This window comes from Zalophus californianus, chromosome 9 (assembly GCF_009762305.2).
Source record: "Zalophus californianus isolate mZalCal1 chromosome 9, mZalCal1.pri.v2, whole genome shotgun sequence".
Lineage (NCBI taxonomy): Eukaryota > Metazoa > Chordata > Mammalia > Carnivora > Otariidae > Zalophus > Zalophus californianus.
The window spans coordinates 72,888,849-72,913,568 of record NC_045603.1 but is presented as its reverse complement, the minus strand read 5'-3'; the positions used below and the strand labels follow the sequence as shown (position 1 = coordinate 72,913,568).

Sequence of the window (24,720 nt, the reverse complement as noted above, 5' to 3'; positions counted from 1 at the left end):
AAATTAAGAGGCAGATGCCCAACAGACTGAGCCACCCAGGCACCCAATACACTGTGGCTTTTTGGTAGATATTGCCAAATTCCGTCATACCATTTGGCAGTCCTACCAGAAATACTCCTTTTATGCCACAGACTCACCAACAGGAGTTGTGGTCTAGCTTAGAAATTTTTTTGTGAATCTTATAATGATAGATAGACATTTGAGTTTTTACTTCTCTTTCTATGAGTGAAATTGAGAATCTTTTAAAAATGTTCGGTGGCTGTATTTGCATTTATTTTTCTGTGAGCTCTCCATTCATGTCTTTGAGGGTTTGGTTTTTTTTTTTAAAGATTTATTTATTGATTTGAGGCAGGGAAGGGCAGAGAAAGAGAGAGAGAGAAACCCAAGCAGACTCTGCACAGAGCATAGAGCTCAATGTGGGTCTCAATTCGCACGACCCTGAGATCACAACCCAAGCCAAAATCAAGGGTCAGACACTCAACCAGCTGTGCCACCCAGGTGCCCCATGTCTTTGAGTTTTGGGCATTTTTTCTTATGTAAGAAGAGCTCTTTATATATTAAAGAGATTTAGGCCTTTGTGATATATCACAAATATTTTCTTCTAGTTTATTATTGGATTTTATGTTGTTTTTACTTTGCTTATGGTGTTTCCTGCTTTTGCAAAAGGCTTAACATTTTTTTATGTAGTTAATTTTATCAATTTCTTCCTTTAATACTTTTGGATTTAATTAGAGAGACTCCACACTCCCAGATTATAAATGAATTCACTTATATTTTCTTCTAATATTAGCATGATTTTATATTTTTACATTTAGGTCTTTAATCCATTTGGAGTTTATCCTGAATTAAGGTGTGAGATATTTATCTCTTCAGGTTTTTAAAATGCATCTTTTCCCTAAGTACTTGTGATACCACCTTTTTTATATAGTAATTTTCTATATATACTGGGGTCTGTTTGGGGGCTTTCTATACTTTTAATTGCTCTTTCCTAATCTTCATGTTCCAATACCATACTATTTTTATTATGATGACTTTATAGTATGTTTAATTTCTAGAAGAGTTACACCTCCCTTTACGCTTTTAAAAAAAGGTTTTTCTGGCTATTTTTTTAAATTATTTTTTCATATAAACTTTAAAATCAACTTGTTTAACTCCAGAGAAATGTTTTAATTTTTATTAGGAAAATGTTAAATGTATATATTAACGAAGTGTGAATTGTCAACCTAATGATGTTAGTCTATCTAAGAACAGGGGATGTTCTTTAGTTGATTCAGTCTAATTTTGTATTTTTAATGTTTGTTTAAATGACGTTTAGGCACTTTAAAGTTTTTATTTATTCAATTTTTTTTTTAAAGATTTGTATTTATTTATTTGACACAGAGAGAGAGACAGCAAGAGAGGGAACACAAGCAGGGGGAGTGTGAGAGGGAGAAGCAGGCTTCCTGCGGAGCAGGGAGCCCGATGCGGGGCCCGACCCCAGGACCCTGGGATCATGACCTGAGCTGAAGGCAGACACCCAACGATTGAGCCACCCAGGCGCCCCACTTTAAACTTTTTAAGTAGATTACTGCATGTGTCTTGTTAGATTTATCTGTAGGTACTTTTGTTGTTTTGTTGCTGCTTTAGTGTGGATATGTATCTCATGTTTTTATATTAAGTAAGATTCTGGATTTTGAGCTTAGGCACATGTCTGTTGATTATTTTATTGAGAATTTTTTAAGGAAATGATTTTGGGGGAAATAAGTAATTTGGGGAAGAGTAATTCTTGGCATCTCTAAAAATGATTATTAATTTTTCTTCATAGATTTTTTTTTATTGTGGCAAAAAACCACATAAAATAAAATTCACTTTCCCAGCAATTTTCACACCTCTGCTCCCCTTCCCCCACAACCCCTGCAACCACCATTTAACTTTCTGTTCCTATGAGTTTGAATATTTTAGATATAGAAGTGGAATTATGCAATATTTGTTTTTTTGTGACTGGCTTATTTCACTTAGCGTAATATCCTCAAGGTTCATTCATGTAATAGTATATGGCAGGATTTCCTTCTCTTTTAGTGCTGAATAATATTCCATTGTATGTATATACCACATTTTCTGTATTCATTCGTATGGAGACATCTAGGTTGCTTCCACCTTTTGGCTATTGTGAATAATAACTGTAATGAACATGAGTGTACAAATATCTCTTCAGGGTCCTGCTTTCAATTCTTCTAGATATATACCCAGAAATGGGATTGCTGGATCATATGTTACCTCTGGTTTTAACTTTCTGAGGAACGTTTATACTGTTTTCCATAGCAGCTACATCATTTTACGTTCCCACTTACAGTGCACAAGGATTTCAATTTCTCTGCATCCTTGCCAACACTTAACTATTTTCTGGGTTTTTAAATTTTTATAGGTTGGCCATTCTGATGGGTGTGAGGTGTGATACCTCATGGTGGTATGGATCTTTTAAAATGGTGAATTTTACTAATGGATTTTGTGATATGGACCATCCTAGCATTTTTATAATGCATCCTACCAATTTATGATGTATTATAATTTTGTTTGCTATTCTATTTTACTATATCCTATTTTAATTTAAAATTTGAAATTTTAGTGTTTATATTAAAGATTTTTACATTGATAATGTGAGATTTGTCTTTAGAATGTGTGTAGGTATGTGTGTTTGCAGTCTTTCTAATGTTTTGGTATTAATGTTATATACCAGATTCACAAAGAATTTTGAAGCTGTATACTTGTCAAAATTGAGGCTATTTGAAAGATTTCTTGAAATTTGCATCCTTTGCCTCTTCATCCCAATTTCACTGCTTTATTGTAGATCCTCATCACTTCATGATGAGTTTATTGAGTTAATTCTCTAACTGACCTGCTTTTATCCAGTCTCACCCTTCTTTAATCTATCCTCAATTAGATGCCTTGGTAAATAATCTAAAATGCAAATCCCTTTAATATTAGACTGTATCCTTATACTTTCTTTTTCTTCTTCTCTGTATGCTATTTTTCATCTTGTCTCTCTGGACAATGTTTATTCATCTTTAAAAACCTATTATTTATACTGTGCCTTTTTCTTCTTTTTTTTTTTAAAGATTTTTTTCATTTATTTATGTATTAGAGCATGAGTGGAGGGAGGAGCAGAGGGAGAGGGACAAGCAGACTCCATGTTGAGCACAGAGCCCAATGTGGGGCTCGATCCCATGACCCTGAGATCAGGACCTGAGCTGAAATCAAGAGTTGGATGCCTAACCAACTGAGCCACCCAGACACCCCTATGCTGTGCTTTTTTTGTAGCTCTTCCCAACTCTCTCTTTGAGCTTACCACACTTAGTTCTCTATTACTTTTGTACCTTCTGTGACTACTGTTGTTGCAACTAATTTTGTGACTTTTTCTTTTAAACAGTCTTAGTATGTCTTTCTCCATTAAAAAATTCTGAACACTTTGAGCACTGTAGGCATGTCATGTTTTCCGTACTATTACAGTGCCTTACATAAAGTAATTACTCAGTAAGTGTTGGACTGAATTGACATTTTGATCTGCATGTCTTTTCTTACATTGCTATAGGTATGATATTCTTTCAACAGACATTTGTCTTCTATTCTAATGACTCTGGGTTTACTATACCTATGAAGTGAATGAACCTTAACTAGGGGGAATGCTCTTAGATTATGGTGTTAGTAAAATCCTACCATTTACTTTTCTGTACTCTGCTTTCTACTATCAGGGAGAACCTGATCTACAGGTATATAAATTTCCTTCTAGAATGATGAACTAAGGGTATCTGAGTTCAGCTAAGTTCTCCCTATCTCTCAGCTGACTGATGGTTAGTTCTGTTTCAGAGAACATTAGTCCTGATCTGAGGCATGTATAGATAGTACTTACAGTTTTTTGCATATAGGAGGGCATGTGATTTGATATGAGTTGCCGCTCCACATTCCATTACCTTGCACTTTTCTTGATAGCAAACCCATTTTCACAAACAAGGAGAGGAGTGGTTGAAGCTACTGTCAATCTGTAGTATTTTTGCATTGTAGGGAGTCATAACCTACTTCTCATGTACATCTTTAAACTTTACTTGCAGTCATTTAAGAGAACACATTAAGCAGATAATGGAAGAATATCATACTGGGTGCTTCGAATTGATTTTTTTCATACAATTTTGATTGTACAATGAATCTTCATTTACTGGATTAGCAAATATCTGGTCCCTTGGGACTTAATAAATTTGGCTTATTCTTCCTTCTTGCAGTTGACACTTTATTTGTTCATAAAAAATGGTTCATCTATTGGAAAAAAAATCAATCCAGTTTTCTTTGTTTTTCTTCCCTTATGTTATATACTCTTATTTTACTTACAGATACAAATGTTTTGAATGTAGAATAAACCCATAATACCTGTCAGAAATGCAAGCTGCCAAGTATGCAAGATTTTAACTAGTTTTTGAACACTTTAAAGTGCCCTATAGAGGGGCGCCTGGGTGGCTCAGTCGTTAAGTGTCTGCCTTCTCAGGTCATGATCCCAGGGTCCTGGGATCGAGCCCTGCATTGGGCTCCCTGCTCAGCAGAAGGCCTGCTTCTCCTTTTCCCATTCCCCCTGCTTGTGTTCCCTCTCTCACTGTGTCTCTCTCTGTCAAATAAATAAATAAAATCTTTAAAAAAATAATAAAGTGCTCTGTAGAATGTCAGCTAAATTTATTTTACCAGCAAATATATTCTGCCTGTGTATATATTTTATAGAGCATTAACAAATACAATTCTTCATCAATTAAACCTTTATTTTCAGATCTTGATTCTTCACAGAGTAGTCAGTCTACCAGTTACTCTCCAAGGCCAACAGACAGTTGCTTCAGTTCTAGTTCAGAGATGGTAAGTTACTTTTCTCTTTCCTTATTAATTTATGCTCTGCTAATTTGGAATTACTTTATTTGTCATAGTTTTACTTTACACTCTGAAAAAAGTTGTCAGTAAGTGGTGAAAATAAATGTAAAGAAAATATTTTAAAATATTTAAAATGTAAGAAACTTATAAACAGAAATGTAAAATTGAAATGTAAATGAGTATCATTTACATTTATAAAAACGATGTGTTCATTGTTATTTACAAAAGCCAGCGTTATTGAGATATGTATGTGTATATGATAAAGTTGTATTTCTTTTAAAATGCTTTTTAAAAGTTCCTACTTACAATAATTGAAAACCTAAAATAACTAAGAATATATAGAAAAAGTCTGAAGACTTATATGAAGAAAACTATAAAATGTTGAGTAATGTAATCTGAATAATTGGAATGACATTTATGTCCTGAGTAGGAATGCTGCATTTCTCATAAATCACGTTTCTTTTTTAAAAAATTTTATTTTATTATGTTATGTTAGTCACCAACAATACATCATTAGTTTTTGATGTAGTGTTCCACGATTCATTGTTTTCATATAATACCCAGTGCTCCATGCAGCACATGCCTTCCTTAATACCCATCACTGGGCTAACCCATCCCCCCAACCCCCTCCCCTCTAAAACTCTCAGTTTGTTTCTCAGAGTCCATAGTCTCTCATGGTTCATCTTTCCCTCCTATTCCCCCCCTTCATTTTTCCCTTCCTTCTCCTAATGTCCTCCATGCTATTCTTTATTCACTTATTCGCAAATAAGTGAAACCATATGATAATTGCCTTTCTCTGCTTGACTTATTTCACTTAGCATAATCTCAGTCCCATCCACGTTGATGTGAAAGTTAGGTATTCATCCCCTCTGATGGCTGAGTAATATTCCATTGTATATACGGACCACATCTTCCTTATCCATTCATCTGTTGAAGGGTATCTCGGTTCTTTCTACAGTTTGGCTATTGCGGACATTGCTGCTATGAACATTGGGGTGCATATGGCCCTTCTTTTCACGACATCTGTGTCTTTGGGGTATATACCCAGTAGTGCAATTGCTGGGTCATAGGGTAGCTCTATTTTTAATTTTTTGAGGCACCTCCACACTGTTTTCCAAAGTGGCTGTACCAACTTGCGTTCCCACCAGCAGTGTAAAAGGGTTCCCCTTTCTTCACAACCTCTGCAACATTTGTTGTTTCTTCCCTTGTTAATTTTTGCCATTTTAACTGGTGTAAGGTGGTATCTCATTGTGCTTTTGATTTAAATTTCCTTGATGGCTAATAATGATGAACATTTTTTCATGTGTCTGTTAACCATTTGTATGTCTTCTTTGGAGAGGTGTCTGTTCATGTCTTCTGCCCATTTTTTGACTGGATTATTTGTTTTTTGGGTGTTGAGTTTGAGAATTTCTTTATAGACCTTGGATACCAGCCCTTTATCTGTAGTGTCATTTGCAGATATCTTTTCCCATTCTGTGGGTTGCCTCTTTGTTTTATTGACTGTTTTCTTTGCTGTGCAGAAGCTTTTTATCTTGATGAAGTCCCAGAAGTTCATTTTTGCTTTTGTTTCACTAACCTTTGGAGATGTATCTTGAAAGAAGTTGCTGTGGCCAACATTGAAGAGGTTAGTGCCTATGTTCTCCTCTAGGATTTTGATGGATTCCTGTCTCACACTGAGGTCTTTCATCCATTTTGAGTTTATCTTTGTGTATGGTGTTAGAAAATGGTCGAGTTTCATTCTTCTGTATATAGCTGTTCAATTTTCCCAGCACCATTTATTGAAGAAACTGTCTTTTTTCCATTGCATATTTTTTCCTGCTTTGTTGAAGATTATTTGACCATAGAGTTGAGGGTCCATATCTGGGTTCTCTATTCTGTTCCATTGGTCTGTATGTCTGTTTTTGTGCCAGTACCATGCCGTCTTGTTGATCACTGCTTGAAGGGTGATCAAGCTTGAAGTCGGGCAACGTGATGTCCCCAGCTTTGTTTTTCTTTTTCAACATTTCCTTGGCGATTTGGGGTCTTTTCTGATTCCATACAAATTTTAGGATTGTTTGTTCCAGCACTTTGAAAAATGTCATTGGAATTTTGATCAGGATGGCATTGAAGGTATAGATTGCTCTGGGTAGCATAGACATCTTAACAATGTTTATTCTTCTGATCCATGAGCATGGAATGTTTTTCCATCTTTTTGTGTCTTCTTCAGTTTCTTTCATAAGTATTCTGTAGTTCCTAGAGTATGGCTCCTTTACCGCTTTGGTTAGGTTTATTCCGAGGTATCTTATGGTTTTTGGTGCTATTGTAAATGGAATCGTTTCTCTAATTTCTCTTTCTGCAGTTGCATTGTTAGTGTATAAGAAAACAGATTTCTGTGCCTTGTTTTATATCCTGCTACATTACTGAATTGCTGTACGAGTTCTAGTAATTTGGGGTTGGAGTTTTTTGGATTTCTCATATAAAGTATCATGTCATCTGTGGAGAGAGTTTGACTTCTTCTTTGCCAATTTGAGTACCTTTTTGAATTTTTTTGTTGTCTGATTGCTGTTGGTAGGACTTCTAGTACTATGTTGAATGATAGTGGTGAGAGTGGGCATCCTTGTCGTGTTCCTGATCTTAAGGGAAAGGCTCTTAGATTTTCCCCATTGAGGGTGATATTCACTGTGGGTTTTTCATAGATGGATTTTATGAACTTGAGGAACGTTCCCTCTATCCCTATACTCTGAAGAGTTTTAATCAGGAAAGGATGTTGTATTTTGTCAAATGCTTTTTTCTGCATCGAAAGGACCACATGGTTCTTCTCTCTCCTCTAATTAATGTGTTCTATCACACTGATTGATTTGTGAATGTTGAACCACCCTTGCATCCCGGGGATAAATCCCACTTGGTCGTGGTGGATGATCCTTTTAATGTATTGTTGGATCCTCTTAGCTAGGATTTTGTTGAGAATTTTGGAACCATATTCATTAGGGGTATCGGTCTGAAATTCTCCTTTTTGATGGGGTCTTTGCCTGGTTTGGGGATTAAGGTAATGCTGGCCTCATAGAATGAGTCTGGAAGCTTTCCTTCTGTTTCTGTTTTTTGAAACAGCTTCACGAGAATAGGTATTATTTCTTCTTTGAATGTTTGGCAGAATTCTCCAGGGAATCCATCAGGCCCAGGACACTTGTTTATTGGGAGGTTTTTGATCACTGCTTCATCTCGTTACTGGTTATTGGCCTATTCAGGTTGTCAATTTCTTCCTGTTTCAGTCTTGGGAGTTTATACATTTCCAGGAAGGCATTCATTTCTTCCAGGTTGCTCAATTTATTGACATATAGTTCTTGATAATAATTTCTAATAATTGTTTCTATTTCCTTGGTGTTAGTCGTGCTCTTTCCCCTTTCATTCATAATTTTATTAAATTGGGTCCTTTCTCTTTTCTTTTGGCTAAGTCTGGCCAGTTTATCAATCTTATTAATTCTTTCGAAGAACCAGCTTCTAGTTTCATTGAGCTGATCTACTTTGTTTCTGGTTTCTAATTCATTGATCTCTGCTCTAAATTATTTCTCTCCTAATGCGTGGCTTAGGCATCGTTTGTTGCTTTTCCCCTAGTTCTTTAAGGTGTAAAGTTAGTTGTTGAATTCGGAATTTTTCTATTTTTTTGAGTGAGGCTTGGATGGCTATGTATTTCCCCCTTTAGGACCACGTTTGCAGTATCCTATAGGTTTTGGACCGATGCGTTTTCATTGTCATTGGTTTCCATGACTTGTTTAAGTTCTTTTATTTCCTGGTTGACCCAAAAATTCTTGAGCAGAGTGGTCTTTAGCTTCCAAGTGTTTGAATTTCTTCCAAGTTTTTTCTTGTGATTGAGTTCCAGTTTTAAAGCATTATGGTCTGAGAATATGCAGGGAATAATCTCAATCTTTTGGTATCAGTTGAGACCTGATTTGTGACCCGGTATGTGGTCTAGTCTGGAGAAAATTCCATGTGTGCTCGAGAAGAATGAGTATTCTCTTGTTTTAGGGTGGAATGTTCTGTATATACCTATGAGGTCCATCTGGTCCAGTGTGTCATTCAAAGCTCTTGTTTCTTTGTTGATTTTCTGCTTAGATGCTCTGTCTATTGCTGAGAGTGGAGTATTGAGGTCTCCTACAATTATTATCATTATGACTCTTTAATTTGGGTAACAGTTGGCTTATGTAGTTGGCTGCTCCCATGTTGGGGGTGTAGATATTTAGAACTGTTAGATCTTCTTGTTGGATAGACCCTTTAAGAATGATACAGTGTCCTTCTGTGCCTCTAACTACAGTCTTTAGCTTAAAATCTAACTTGTCTGATATAAGAATTGCTACCCCAGCTTTCTTTTGAGGTCCGTTGGCATGGAAGGTGGATCTCCATCCCTTCATTTTCAGTCTGGATGTATCTTTAGGTTCAGAATCAGTCTCTTGTAGACAGCATATGAATGGGTCCTGTCTCTTTTTATCCAGTCTGCAACTCTGTGTTGTTTATGGGAATATTTAGGCCATTCATGTCGAGAGTGATTATTGAAAGATAGGAATTTATTGTCATCATGTTGCCTGTGAGAACCTTGTTTTTATAGATTGTCCTTGTAAATTTCTGTTCTAGATCACTCTTGGGGTCTTTCTCCTTTTATAGAACCCCCCCTTAATATTTCTTCCATGGCCGGCTTAGTGGTCACATATTCTTTCAGTTTCTGCCAGTCTTGGATCTCTCCAAGTTTCTGCATCTCTCCATCCATTCTAAATGATAGCCTTGCTGGATAAAGTATTCTTGGCTGCATGTTCTTCTCGTTTAGAACCCTGAATATGTCTTGCCAGCCCTTTTTGGCTTGCCAGGTCTCTGTGTATAGGTCTGACATTATCTAATGTTCTTCCCTCTGTACGTAAGGATTCTCTTCCCTGTAACTGCCCTTAAAATGGTTTCTTTGGTTCTAAGATTTGCAAGCTTTACTATTACATGCCGGGGTATTGGCCTGTTTTCCTTGATCTTGGGAGGGGTCTGCTCTGCCTCTAGAACACGAATATTTGTTTCATTCCCCAGATTAGGGAAGTTCTGAGCTACAATTTGCTCAAATATATCTTCTAGTCCTCTCTCTCTCCAACCCCTCAGGGATTCCTATAATTCTGACATTGGAATGTTTCATGGTGTCACTTATTTCTCTGATTCTATTTTCATGGATTTTGAGTTGTTTTTCCTTGGCGTCTTGTTTTCCTTCTTTTCTATTAATTGGTCTTCTAGATCACTAGTTCATTCTCTGCCTCGTTTACCCTAGCTGTTAGATCATCTAGATTAGATTGGATCTCATTGATAGCATTTTTAAGTTCTGCCAATTCAGCTTTCATTTCTGCCCTTACAGACTCTATGTTGCCATTAATCGATTTCTCCATTCTAGGTATTGTCTTCACAATTGCTACCCTGAATTTCATCTCTGACATCTTGGTTTTATCTGTATCCATTTGTAAATCTGTGGCATAAGTCATAGTTTCTGAGTCTTTCCTATTTTGGGGGTTCCTCCTCCTAGTCATTCTGTTGAGAGGTGGTTGAAGGAATGTACAGAGTTCAAATTATTGACTGCAACCCAAGCAAGATGCACCTGTTTTATAGGGACCTTAAGGTTGCCGGCCTCTTGTTTTCTCAGCCTGTCTTCTTGGGGGAGGGGTCTGCTGCTCTGTTGTTCAGGGAACCCTGTTTGGGCAGAGTTGCCCTGCCCCCTGTGGTGGGGGCTGGGCTCAGTGAAAACCAGCGTTTTGGGGTTTTTCTCTGGTGGCTTTCCCTGGCGGCTTTCCGCGTCTCTTCTGAGAGAGCAGAAGAGATCGTTTCCAGCCCTCTGCCTCAGAACAGAGAGATCGCAGTCTGTTCTTCAGTGAGCTCTCCAGGGCACACACTCTCCGTTTCTGTCTGTGCTGCTATAAACTGCAGCATCCTGGGTAGTGTGCCCCTCAGCAGTGCTCCCAGTCCTCGCCTCCTGGTCCAGGCATGTCTCTGCCCTTTGTGCTTCTAAAACCACCAGTCGCCCCCAGTTCGCACATGTGGCCCCGCCGCTCCAGGTTTCAGTCTGGGGGGCTGCCCTAAAGTCCTTTCACCATCACTACCAGCCTGTGAGTCTGTGCCCAGTCCCAGTGCTAAAGGTTACCACTCGCCGGTGGTGTAGGATCCTGATGGCTCAGCTCCCTCCCCCTTCCATTTATCCTCCGATATCTGCCTGCAGAATCACGGCTCTCTGCTTCGTACCTTGAAACCAACTGCTTGCAATATTCTGTTTGTAGAGATCCAGATCTATCTTCTTACATCTCAGGCTGATGGTGTTATGGGTGATCAGAGTGGTCTGGTAGATATATCCAGGTCAATTCCAGGGACTGGTTGGAATAGGGTTCCCTACTCCTCCACCATCTTTTCCAGGTTCTAAATCACATGTTTCAATGATATTCTCCTTCACTGAATTCTCCTTCATTAAATCTTCCAATTTTTTTTGGTGGTAGTTGTTGTTCTGGCTCACCATCCATATTACTCTTGCTAAGGAAGAACACCAGTGACCTCTATGTTGCCAAATTCATTGGTCACTTTGCAGGTTTTATTTTATGAGAACTAATAATACTGGTAGAAGTGATTTATTTTCTTTTTTTGGAACATTTTCTTCTTTTTGCTTTTGTGATAGCACAGTATCTTGGTTTCCTTCATACCTCTTTGAATTCTACCTTATACCTTTGCTGACTCTCTTCCATCTGCCTATATAAATGTTGTAATGTTTAGGGTTTGCTACAGGACTCTTTTCTTCTCTTAACTTACACTCTCAACTCTACGTTTCTGTATCCCATTGACATATGCTATCTGACTCATGACAGTTTTCAGCGTTATCACTTTAGTCCAGATCCTTATTTAGATGTCCAGTTTCCTGCTTGATATATCTTCTTGGATATTTCACAAAAATCTCCCTCACACCTTAAACTGAACACTCCTGGTCTTTGCCCCAAATCAGTTTTTCTGATAATTCCTATATTAGTAGATACCTTTTTTATCCACTCAATTGCTCATGCCAAAAATTTAGTTACCTTTTTCATTTCTTTCTGCCTTGTCAGTTTTCTTAACCACATTCATTCCATCACTTCATCCAATCAGTTCTACATCCAAAATAAATTGCATATTCATCTACTTTTCTCAACTTCTGCTGTTAGCACACTAAAGTATCAGTATATTGTTCTTGCACTATTGTGGTTGTCTCCTGGGAGATCTCTCTACTTCCACTCTTGCCCCACTTTTTTTGTTAGCAGTCAACATGATCTTTTGAAAACCTAAATTAATCATGTTATTTCTGTGTTCATCTATTCAGTGGATTTACAGAATCTAAACGACTTAGTGGTTATACAGGCCATGTGTAATCCGGTCTCTGGCTACATTTTGAACTTCCAGTATTCTCCCTTTTACACCACATTCCACATGTATTAACTTTTCACTTTCCTTAGCTTGTCAATCTCTTCTGTTTCAGGGCCTTTATATATCCTGTTTCCTTTACCTTACTGTTATTCATCCTTTATGTCTCAGTTCAAATATGTGACTTCTTCTAAAAGCCCCTCCTTGGCTCCTCAATCTAAATTAGGTCCCTTACGGGGCGCCTGGTGGCTCAGTTGGTTAAGTGTCTGCCTCTTCTCCCTCTACCCCTCCCCCTGCTGCTCTCTCTCTCTCTCTCTCAAATAAAATAAAAATTAAAAAAATAAGAAATTAGGTCCCTTAGTTATGCTTTCAGAGTGCTTCATACTTGTTCTTTCTAATGCTTTTCTCAATTTGTAATTATATCTACATGTATATGGTTATTCAGTTAATATCCTTTCCACCCATGAGAATGTGTGCTTTACTTTTTTTTAAAGATTTTATTTATTTATTTGACACACACAGAGAGAGAGCCAGAGAGACAAGTGGGGGAAACAGCAGAGAGAGAGGGAGAAGCAGACTCCCCACTGAGCAAGGAGCCTGATGCAGGGCTCGATCCCAGGACCCTGAGATCATGAGCTGAGCTGAAGGCAGCCACTTAACTGACTGAGCCACCCAGGCGCCCCGAGAATGCGTGCTTTAATAGGGCAGCATCCATGTCTGCTTCACTCACATTGCAGATGCTAAAGGAATATTTTCTTGAATAAATATATCGAGCTTGTTTTCTTTAATGTGTGCCCAGCCAGTCTCAATGCTATTTCTTGGGCTTACTTTTTCTATTTCAGTGCCAATCCACTGAGACCTACACCTCATTTCAGGGTTTTTATGTTAACTCTGCCTTTTTTTTTTTTCTAAAGCTGGAATAATCAATACTTTAAATAGAATTTTTGTTAAAAAAATATTTTGGTTAGTTCAGTAATTAAAAGATAAATTTTTCATGAAGTTGATACATTCAAGCTAGCAAACTGAAATCTACACCTATTAAAAGTTTTTAAATTTGCCTTTTTAGGTAACAGTTGAGATATTTATTCTTTTTTTTTAATCTTTTTCTTTTTTTAAAGTAGGACCAATGCAGAGGCTTGAACTCACAACCCTGAGATCAAGACCTGAGCTGAGATCAAGAGCTAGATGCTTAACAGACTAGGCCACTGCTCTGAGATATTTATTCTTATTTAACTTTTCTTTTGTCTGTTTGATTTCCTGTTAGCTGATACTCTCCTTAAATTATACCTTTCATGAGACTGGGTCCATAAAAGATACAATATAGATATTTTTTGACTTAATAAGTCAATTAGTGAATAATTTATTAATACCATTGTGAAAGGGTAGGGGGATGATGTAGCCTTTTATTATGGGGATTGATAAGAGACAAAATTCCTCTTATCTTTTTTATCTCTTTTGCCTTTTTAAGATTTTTTTTTTATTTGACAGCATGCGAGAGCATGCGAGAGGGCACAAGCTGGGGAGCTGCTGAGGGAGAGGGAAAAGCAGGCTCTCCACTGAGCAGGGAGCCCTACGTGGGGCTCCATCCCAGGACCCTGGGATCATGACCTGAGCCGAAGGCAGACACTTAACAGACTGTGCCCTCCAGGGGCCCCCTCTTTAGCATTTTTAATACAAGATTTATTATTATTGTTCTTGCTATTTTAAAAGTCCACAAACCTCCTGGAAGTGGTAGATTATTACCGTTTTTTAAAATTTTAATTCCAGCGTCATTAACATAGTGTTATATTATTTTCAGGTGTACAGTATAGTGATTCAGCAGTTGTATACATTACTCAGTGCTCATCATGATAATTGTACTCTTAATCCCCTTCATGTATTTCACGCATTCCCCGAAACCACCTCCCCTATAATTAAGAGTCTGTTTTTTGGTTTGTGTCTTCTTTTTCTTTGTTCATTTGTTTTGTTTCTTAAATTCTACATATGAGTAAAATCATATGGTATTTGTCTTTCTCTGATTTATTTATTTCACTTAGCATTATTGTCATTATAGGTCCATCCATGTTGTTGTAAATGGCAAGGTTTAATTCTTTTTTATGGCTAATATTCCATTATATATGTGTGTGTGTGTGTGTGTGTGTGTGTGTGTGTGTGTATAAATGTATGTGTAGATGTCATATCATCTTTATCCATTCATCTGTCCATGGACACTTGGACTGCTTCCATAATTTGGCTTTTGTAAATAATGCTGCAGTAAACATAGGGGTGCACATAACTTTTTGAATTAGTGTTTTTGTATTCTTTGGTTAAATGCCCAGTAGTTGAACTACTGGATCATATGGTAGTTCTGTTTTTAATTTTTTTGAGGAATCTCCAGAGGCAGTAGATTACTGTTTGAAGACTGCTGGTATACCAGTTTTGAATTGCAACCTGCCAAGTATCTTCTGTATTTTGAAATTTTCTGTAGTATGAATTTTAAGAATTCTGTGAAGTGATTGAATGATTTTTGTAAATTTAAGCAAAAATTTACAGCAAAAATACTAAATTTCTTTTAGCCATCTGAAGATGAAGATCAAATATTACAGCAAATTGAAGAATCAAATAGGAGGTCCATCAGAATCAAAGAAACAAGTAATAATTTTTATCTAGAAATGATGCCAAAACTTCCATGTGGTAGGATTATTAAGAACAATGCCAAAATTCATAAACAAAATGAGAATCGTCACCAGTTCTCAATGAAAAATAAGACAGATCAGATTCCACAGTCTCAGTGTAATTCAGCACACATATTACAAAACAAAACCAGTAATAACTGCATTCTGCAGGTTGCAAGATGTGATGCATGGGTACAAACAGGCTGTGAACCTGCAGTGGAAGAAAAATTAGATGCTGCTGTACAGTGTGATATAATTTCAAAATGTAAATGTAGAAGTAATGTGTCTTCTCTTTGTAATGTTGAAAGGTGCAGTGAAGATATTAAGGCAGATACCACTGGAGGGCAGGAAATCCTTAAGAACAACTAATATTCTAAAATCTCAGACTAAGATTTAGCATTTCATTTAATGTTCAGAATTTCATTAACATAGTAAGGAAAGAGAATATATAGCTAAGCACAAGGTGAAAGTATTTACAGGATATATTTATGGCTCGTTTTAAAACATTTAAATATTAATGTATACAGTTCATTTTACATAGTTTTTTAACATATACATAGATATATGTTCAAGATATACATAGTATGTCTTCAAGTTTTTAGAAAATAATATATATGTAAATTTACTGTTTATAATTTTCATGGTGATTATTATATTATGATATGCTGCTATTTATGGATAAAAGTATGCTTAATTGCTTCCTTCCAAGTTTTCTTTATTTTAAAATTTAGTGCAGTGCATCTGTTACCAAAAATGTTCTCTTCCAAGATTTTAAAACAGAAAATAATGCTAAATAATATTTATGTTTTATAATCTTATTATAAGAATTTTGTTAGCTACTTATATTATGAATTTGCATGTCATCTTGGTGCAGGGGCCATGCTAATCTGTATTGTTCCAATTTTAATATGCTGCCAAAGTGAGCATTATTAATCACTTATATTAAATATACCCTCATTAAAAAATTCTGGCAATTTTTAGATAAAATATATTTTCTGTTTTGTTTGGATAATATTTTTTGTTGGAGCTTATATTAATTCAAAGGAAAATGGTTTTTTCTTCACGAGATAAAAAATATTTCAGTGCCTTTATAAAAGAAATGTCCAACATTGGAAAAATGATTTATATTCACTAATTTTAATCTTGCTAAGATTCTTTTCAAAAATATTAGAGTTTCTCATTTATAAAATATAAGTTTTGTTTCCAACATTTTATTTTTTGTTTCAAGATTTTAAATGTTCATACTCTGGAATTGACCATTTGTATGGATATATTACAAATTGCACAGCAGAGGACATTCTGAATGATACATAATTGAACCAAAAATATAGTTGGTAGGAGTTTCTGTGCCTTTAAAGGAAAGGGTGATGAGATATTGAATTGTTACATGCACACATATCATTCAAAAGTTTGTGCTGCAGGGGTGATCTAAAGCATAATGATTTAGAAACACCAACAGCTGATGTTTAAACAGTAGCAATCTTAAGTTTTTAGCTAGTTTTAGGAAGTTAGTTTTGCAGACTCAGAAAGCTCAAGGAGCTCGTAAGTAATTTTCTTAAAGTATAGTAATCATCTCATGAAAGGGGAATATAATTATCTGATGTACATTGATAGTCTTTCAAAAGGCTCGATTTTCATTGTGATATTAAACAAAAAGTATTCCATCATGGATTGATTATCCTGAGCATTATTTTGCAAAATATGACATAGCAATGAAGATCAGTATATAGAAAAAAAAGACCCTTTACTGGTGATACTAGAATAAGATTTAGCTGTGATTCTTAGGTTGGTTTCAAATATCAAATAAATGGATTTTTTTTCCAAATACTAATCAAAGTCTACCAGTACTGAAAGCACATTCATTATAAAAATCTACATGTAGTTATATTTTTATCAATATCATAATTGTGGCAGTTAAGCTCAGTAAGGTAAAAGGAATGTCAGGGCTTTTTAGTGCAGTGACCACACAGGATTAAGTGCAGTGTAGTAAAGAATATAAACTTGCCCAAAAAGAGATCTGCCCTTTGCCCTTGGCTTTTGGGATATAATCTCTAAACCTTTGGAGTGTCATTCATGCATGATACAAATGTCTTTGTTAGCCTCGGGATTTGGGTCCAAGCTAGATAGTAACAGTGTGATTTAGAATGAGACTTGTAGTCAAGCTGTACCAGCTCAACGTCGTCTTTTTTTTTTTTTAAGATTTTATTTATTTATTTGACAGAGAGACAGCGAGAGAGGGAACACAAGCAGAGGGTGTGGGAGAGCGAGAAGCAGGGAGCCAATGTGGGACTTGATCCCAGGACCCTTAGATCATGACCTGAGCCGAAGGCAGATGCTTAACAACTGAGCCACCCAGGCGCCTTCAGCTCAACTTCTTAAGGCTTTTAGAAACTGAGGTCAGCATGTGGGCAGTCAGCCATGCCACTGTGATGGAGGCCCAGTAAAGACTTTGGACACTAAGGTTTGGGTGAGCTTCCCTGGTTGGCAGTATTCTGTGTGTTGTCACACATTAATACCAGGAGAGTCCTTGACTCCGTAGGAGAGGACTACTGGACGCTCTGTATTTATTACTTCCCTAGAGTGTGTCTTGTATGTTTCTTCCCTAGGCTGATTTTAATCTGTATTCTTTTCCTTTAATAAAGTGTAACTGTGAATATAACAGCTTTCAATGAGTTCTGAGTCCTTATAAAGCAAATTATTAAATTTGAGGGTGCTCTTGAAACCCCTGAAATAAGGACAGTTTTGTGGACTGTTTAGGTGCTGTAAGAGGATAAAAATACTGGAAAGGAAAGTGAGTATAGATTTACAAAATCAAAAAGACATCTCTTATCTCTAGTTGAATAGATTGTAGCATACTTCTCAAAACACAAAATGGTTTAGGTTTTTCTTTGGTGAAACCATTTAATGAAAAAAAAAACCTGAAGTTAAACAGCTTTCTTTCCATATTCACAACTTAAGATGTGTAAAACAAAGTGAATTCTAGCTGAGGTTTATCCCAATGAAACAAAATGGAAAGCTTAATGATTATGCACACATTTGTAATGTAAACTAGCAATCACAGTGACTGCAATGGCTGATGTATATGGTAACTGATCTGGAGTTGGTATTTAATGGATTTGTGAAACAGTGCTTTATTTTGGTCAGAATTAATTACTCTAGTAAGTTGCCATCTGTAATAGTAGGAAACTATCTTTAGGGATAGTCTCATGTAATTTTCTTTTATAGCACTTAACCATAATTGTAATTTATTTGTGTAATTTCTTGGTTAATGTTTATCTTCCCCGTGATAGCATATATAGCAGTGTAGCAAATGCTGTCCTTGCTCTGCTCACATTTCCTTGGCACTTTCCATTTCAATACATGCCAACCTGATTTCCAGCTGACAGCACCTGTGACTTATTTCCTGCGAGGTTTCTCTTGGCTGCAGGCACCTGCTCTGCCTGTGTGCAGGCAGGCAGGAAGTACCAGGGATTTAATGCTGTTTGAGAGAAGTCTTTTAAAACAATGACTGATGGGAGTTGGTGGGTAAATACTCCAGTTTCCTTGCCTCTTGTGCATGATAACTTCCTCAAAGAATTTTCTGCACCACTGGGTACTCAAGGTGTGATCCACAGACCTGTAACATTAATGTTACAGTTGCACAGGAGTGAGTTAGAGCTGCAGATTCTTAGAACCCACCCCAAAACTACGGAATCAGGATCAAGAATATATGCTTAAATGGGTGATGTTTATATACTCTAAAGTTGGAGAGACACTATTCTTGAGTTCCTCAAAAGGGTTAAGTTGCCTACAATAGTAACTTGCTTGATAATAAACCCTTTATCAGCATCCTTTCCTTTCTCACTTCCCTGCTTCACTACCAGTCTTTCTTGAAATCACACCCCAAAAAACTACATGCACTTAAATGTTGCATTCAGTTTTGCCTTATAGTTTGCTTCTGGGAGAATCCGTATTGACAGGGACCATGACAAATTGATGCATGAATTCTCTTCGTGGGTGTGACTCACCTACTTACTACTTTTTCTAGTTTTATGGTTCTCTAGTTCCAGTTTTCCATCCATTTCTGCCAGCTGCTGAAAACTCAGTAGGTCTGTCTAGCAGCATATTAGACACAAGTGAAGAGAGAATTTTTGAAATGAAATATATATCAGAAAAAATTGTCCAGAATGCATAAGAGAAAGAAATAGAAAATATGAGTGAAACAATAAGGAGGATAGAATAAGAAGCTCCAACATCTACTTAATTGAAGTATCCAGAGCAGAGAGAGAAAATGGAATAGAGGCATAATTTAAAGTGATAATGCCTGATAATTTTTCAAAATGGATCAGTCATACTAATTCACAAATTCAAGAAGTCTAATAGTTTCCAAGTAGGAAAAATAATATGAAATCCATGTATAGACCCAGTATAATAAAATGGCAGAGCCTCAAAGAATATCTTGAAAGCAGCTGGAGAGGAGAAAGACTACCTTCCTACTAGGAGAGCTACACTGTTAGATGACTTTTTAATAGCATTAATGGAAGACAAAATACAGTGTATTTATACTTTTCAAATCCTGACAGAAAAAAGCTGTCTTTCTAGAATGACTTGTTTCCTTCCCTATAGCTGCAGCATTGTTTGAAACCACCAAACATTTAGGTCTATGATTTATTTCTAGCTTTTATTTATTTTGTACCACAGAAGGTCAAAAGTTTTTTTTTTTTTTTTAAACATAGGTATCTAATTGCTCCAGCAGCATTTGTTGAAAGACAGTTTTTGCACCCAATGAATTAACTTTATACCTTGGCCAAAAATCACTTGACCATGATGTGTAGGTTTGAACTCTCTGTGATATTCTACTGTTTTTATTATTTTACCTATTTATGATGATCTGTGTTCTAATATACATTTATTATAGATATATCTCTGTATCTCTTATGTGAAGAACACATTGTTTTGATTAATGTAACTTTATAGTAGGTTTTGAAATCAGTGTTGCTACCTGTTTTTTAAAATAATTATTTTGGCTTTATATGCATTTCCATATAGCATTTGGTCTCAGTTCAATTCTACAAAAAAATCTAGTTATATTTGATAGGGATTGTGTTGAATCTGTTACTACTTTGACATCTTAATAATCTTGAGTTTTGCAATTAATGAATATGTGATATCCACTTATTTAGGTTTTAATTTTTTCTACCAATCTTTTGTCTAGACTGCAGCTTCATGAGCAAAATAAAGGTTGTTTTAAGCCACTGAATTTTGGGGTTTGTTGCCCAATAGTAGATAATCAGAGCACATTTTAGTACCTGGAAGTGAGGTGCTGCCACAACAAAAACCTAACACCTAGCTCTGGGATGGAGTGGCAAGCTGAAGCTGGGAGCATCTTGAGAAAATGGTTAAAGTGTAGTAGCCCTTGCAGAGACTGTTAGTGGTAACCTTATGTTAGTGGTTCGTCAGTGAGGACTGAAAGGAAATTGAGGATAATGTTACTGAAAGTTGGAAGAATGGGACGTTTATTATGTAATGAAGCAACACTGTCACCTGTAGGAATGCAGAAAATAGAACTAATGAGAAAATAGAGCTACAAAATTAAGGAGATTTCAAAGTATTATAGTGACTTCTAGCTGCCTGTAGTAAAATGCAGGATGAGAGTGTTAAGCAAAAGAAATACTTTTGTATATAATGAAGTTAGGACTTGCTGGAATCTAAAAATAAGACTTTTTTATTCCAGTTTCTTCAGATGGCATACAATGCTAAAATTATGAAAAGGCTTTTGAACAAAGGTCAGTTGCAGGACAATGTCAGGAATATAGGGAATAAAGATGATGACAAAGGTGTTATTGAACAACTCTTTCAAGAACTTCAGAAAGATTTGAGGTAGTATCTCAAACAGATAAACATCTTTAAGGATCTTAAAGGACATGAACTGCACATTGTTTCTATTCAACAACTTGGCTTTTAAGAACATCAAGGACAGGAAGCCAAAGATAATGACTTACCTTTTTTTAAGATTATTTGAGAGAGAGAAAGCATTCAGTGGAGGGGGGCACAGGGAGAGGGAGAGCAAGAATCTTAAGCAGGCTCCACGCGCAGCCGAGAGCCGGATGTGGGGCTTGATCTCAACGACCCTGAGATATGATCTGAGCCAAAATCAAGAGTTGGATGTTCAACTGACTGTGCCACCCCAGTGCCCTGAGAATGACTTATCTTGATGAATTTTGTGGATGTAGCTTTTTTCTAATAGGGTGAACCCCAGTACTATTCATAAGAGACCTACAAAGTTTTATTTTTTGCTTTTTTTGTTTTTTTAAAAGATTTATTTATTTTAGAGAGAGAGAAGCAGACTCCTCTCTGAGCACTGAGCCTGATGTGGGGCTCGATCTCAGGATCCTGAGATCATGACCTGAGCTGAAACCGAGAGTTGGATGCTTAACTGACTGTGTCACCCAGACACCCCTAAGAGACCTACAGAGTTTTAAGAGAAGTGTACTTGCAGAAACAGTGCCTGCTTGGACTAAAAGGGACAGAGACAGTACAACGTAAAAGAGGCATTTGGACTTCCAAAGTACTACTTGCAGGAAGCAGGCTGATGAAACTACTTAGCTGCAAACATAAGCAGTTTTTTTTTATGGAAAAGGATGCTGAAGGGGGTTGAACCATGAGCTCAGAGGGTAGAGTTAAGATATATAGACATGCTGTGCTGCATCAGGGGACCATCAGTATATGCCTGACTGGATTTCAGAACTGTTATTGACTGGTAACTCTGGTTACCTCTGTTTCACCCCTTTTCAATAGAAAAATCTATAAAAATTACCTTATGCCTCTTATACCATGGTATTTTGATGTGCAGAGGATATATAACTTATCTCTGTAGTTTCCCAGGTCTTCAGATTGAGAATAGTTATACTTGGGGAGCTGTGCTTGATAAATAGTATCTGGAGAGTGTCATACACACTTGGGTGAGATTCTGGACTTTGAACTTATGTCTGGTGCCATAACAGGTGAGACTTTTGCCTGGGGAGGTGGTTGTCTTGGGATGCGGAGTCTATAATTTGCATGCAGAAGGAATATAAGTAATTCAAGGCCAGAGGATATGTTTGCACTTTGACTCCCCTTCCACAAACAGTGGGGTCTAATTACTCTCCTCTTAATATGGGTGAGCCTTGATGACTTATTTCTAACAAACAATGAGATAGAAGTGATGCTGCATGACTTCCAAGACTATATCATAAAAAGTAATATAGTTTCCAGCTGGTACTCTCTTTTTTCCCTCTTTCAGGACACATATCTCTGCTGCCCTGAACTGCTATTTAAGAAGTCTGGCTGCTACTAAACCTCCATGCTGGAGAGACCATGTGGAAAGACCATATAGAGTAAGCTGCCTGAGGAGCCCCAGTCTTTTGGGTCTTCTCAGCCTGGACACCAGATGTGTGAGCAAATGAGCTATCCCTCTGCTTTTAAGCAGCCCCAGCCAAGAGTGTATAGAGATTAGCTGTCCCTGCCAGCCATGCTCATGTTGCATTATTTGTGATCAAAGTATGTTGTTTCAAGCTACTAAAAATTTGGAGGTGTTTTGTTACATAGCATTAGATAACTGAGACAGTTCATGTTTACAGGTCTTACTCTCCTCACTGCTACATTTACCGCTGAGAGCTAGAACCCTGTTTTGCAATTTATTTTTTAAATGTATATGGCCTAAAATAGTGCTTTTCATACAACGGGCACTCAGTAAATCCAGTTGGTTCTGTAAAATGGATTGAAGCACAACCAGACTACTTGTAGCTAGCTCTTTTAAGGCAGCTTCATTCTAGCATTATAGCTGTTATCACCTCACATTTCTCCTTTAAACCTTTGTTCTTGTTGCTTTGTTTACCTTAGTTACTTTCTGACTTTGGTTCTAGTTCATAAGTTTTATATCTCTTTGACTTCATCTTGATATTTATTCCTTAACCTAACTTTTGCCTCATGACATGATACTGATAAAAACTACTAAAATGTACTGACCTATATATAAATTTTATAGCTCAAGAGCCACTGTATCCCTTGGAAATAGTGCCTAGTACATTTATATAAAACAATTAGTAATCATTTGTGGATTGACCTTACCTATGTGAAAGACACTGAAGTAATTTATATACACTACCTCTTTTAATCCTCACAACAACATTATGAAGATTATCCCCATTTTATAGATAGGGAAATTGAACTTTAAATTTGTGAAGTGTCTTTCCCAGGTCATCCAGTCAGTAGTAGAGACAAGATTCAAATCAAAGATCTAACTCTAAAGCCTATGCTTAATGACTGTGCTTTACCTCATTTTGATGTTAACATAGGTTTCTAGTTGTTGATCATGGACTTTGCCCACACGCTTTATTTGGTTTGCAGTTTAGCCTTGCTTACTCCAGAACTGATGTCCTATTTGCCTCTGATTTGTATGTTGCTACATTCTATCCTGTAGTGCATTTTTGGGGGTCCGTGGAAAGAATCTTCCATTTAAAAATGTAATTATGTACACACAAAACATCAGAACCAAGACCTATTTCAGTAATATGGAGAATAACTCTGCTTTTTTTTTTTAATAGAAAATATGTAAAACCTAATATTCACTGAAGCCATTGAACTATTTCCATGCTTGAAAAAATAGAACCTGTAAGAATGAATGGGTAATGACAGTTCTTTCTGATGTTAGATTTCAGTTTTAGGATTAGACATTTTAAACCTCGCTCATATACCAGTACTTTTTTTTTTTCCTGTTAAGGTGAAATCATTTGCTCACATTGCAAAGTCTATTTTTCTGTTGCATATTGGCATAATAGTTAACTCTTTTGGCTGCTATTGGTCATTGGGTTCTCAACCAAATTATTTGGTTCTCACTAATACTTTGGTGTCATTGAATATGTTGTATGTGAACCATATTTGCCTCTTATTTGTTTCTTAAAGGATTTTTAATGAAATGTTATTTATGAGTTAGAGAAAAGGTGAAGTAGAAAAATTGAGAGTGATTAACAAGGTAGACTAAAAGAGAATTTAGCAACATTTGAAAAATCAAAGTACAATGAAGTGCAAAGATATCTTTTTCCTATCATAACTTAATTGCAGTTGACTCTTGAACAACACAGGTATTAATGGTGCCAACCCTCGTGTAGTCAAAAAGCCACATATAACTTTTGACTCCCCTAAAAACTTAATTACTAATAGCCTACTATTGCAGCCTTACCTATAACGTGAATAGTCAGTCAACACATTTTTTTGTGTGTTATATGTATTATATACTGTATTCTTAAGTAAGCTAGAGAAAAAATGTTATTAAGAAAATCATAAGGAAGAGGAAAATACATTAATAGTACTATAAAAAATCCAAGTATAGTGGACCCCTGAAGTTCAAACCTTGTGTTGTTCAAGGGTCTACTGCATACCGAAACTTTATTATGTTTGATATTAGTTAATTCCAGTCTGTCTTTAATAGTTGATAATGGAGCACTACTTCATTTTATGTAAGATCAGATCCAAGGATCATGATTTTCCATATCTGTTTTTACTTGGAAATTACTTCATCTGACTCTATATGATGTGACCCCCCTCCCAAAAATTGCTAAGTGGCATTTTCCAAATTACTTCATAATGGCTCTAAGTAATGACTTCTTTGTTCAATACCCCTGAAGGTAACATATTTCAGTTTATTTCTTAACTAGAAATCTTTTCTGAATTTCACTATAAAATGTAGAATAGTTTTTGCCATGTTGTATACAATGCTCGAATAAAGTGTATCTTACAATAGGTACTTACTAAATTTTTTTGAAGGAATGAGACTCTTTTCTTGGGTAGATTTGGTCAC

The 24,720-nt window shown here is 36.4% G+C and overlaps 1 protein-coding gene and 1 non-coding gene across 24 annotated transcripts in view; one reads left to right on the top strand and one right to left on the bottom strand.

Moving 5' to 3' along the window:
• The window catches only part of C9H12orf40 (chromosome 9 C12orf40 homolog), a 228,712-nt gene that overhangs the window by 171,402 nt on the left and 32,590 nt on the right, over positions 1-24,720 (top strand). For 8 of the 23 annotated variants that reach the window (XR_003519738.1, XR_003519737.1, XR_003519739.1 and 5 more), the window contains 2 exons: positions 4,787-4,869; positions 14,805-14,880. Coding sequence is in view for 7 of the 23 variants with exons in the window: in XM_027592537.1 (XP_027448338.1) it covers positions 4,787-4,869; positions 14,805-14,880 (159 nt within the window). In the remaining 16 variants the exon portion in view is untranslated. Of the gene's footprint in view, positions 1-4,786; positions 4,870-14,804; positions 15,273-22,164; positions 22,259-24,720 lie in introns of those variants that run through there. The other 15 variants (XR_003519744.1, XR_003519741.1, XR_003519743.1 and 12 more) reach the window with 5 other exon arrangements.
• Positions 15,726-15,830, bottom strand: LOC113923245. The gene has a single exon (XR_003520246.1). It is a non-coding gene; the product is annotated as a U6 spliceosomal RNA (small nuclear RNA).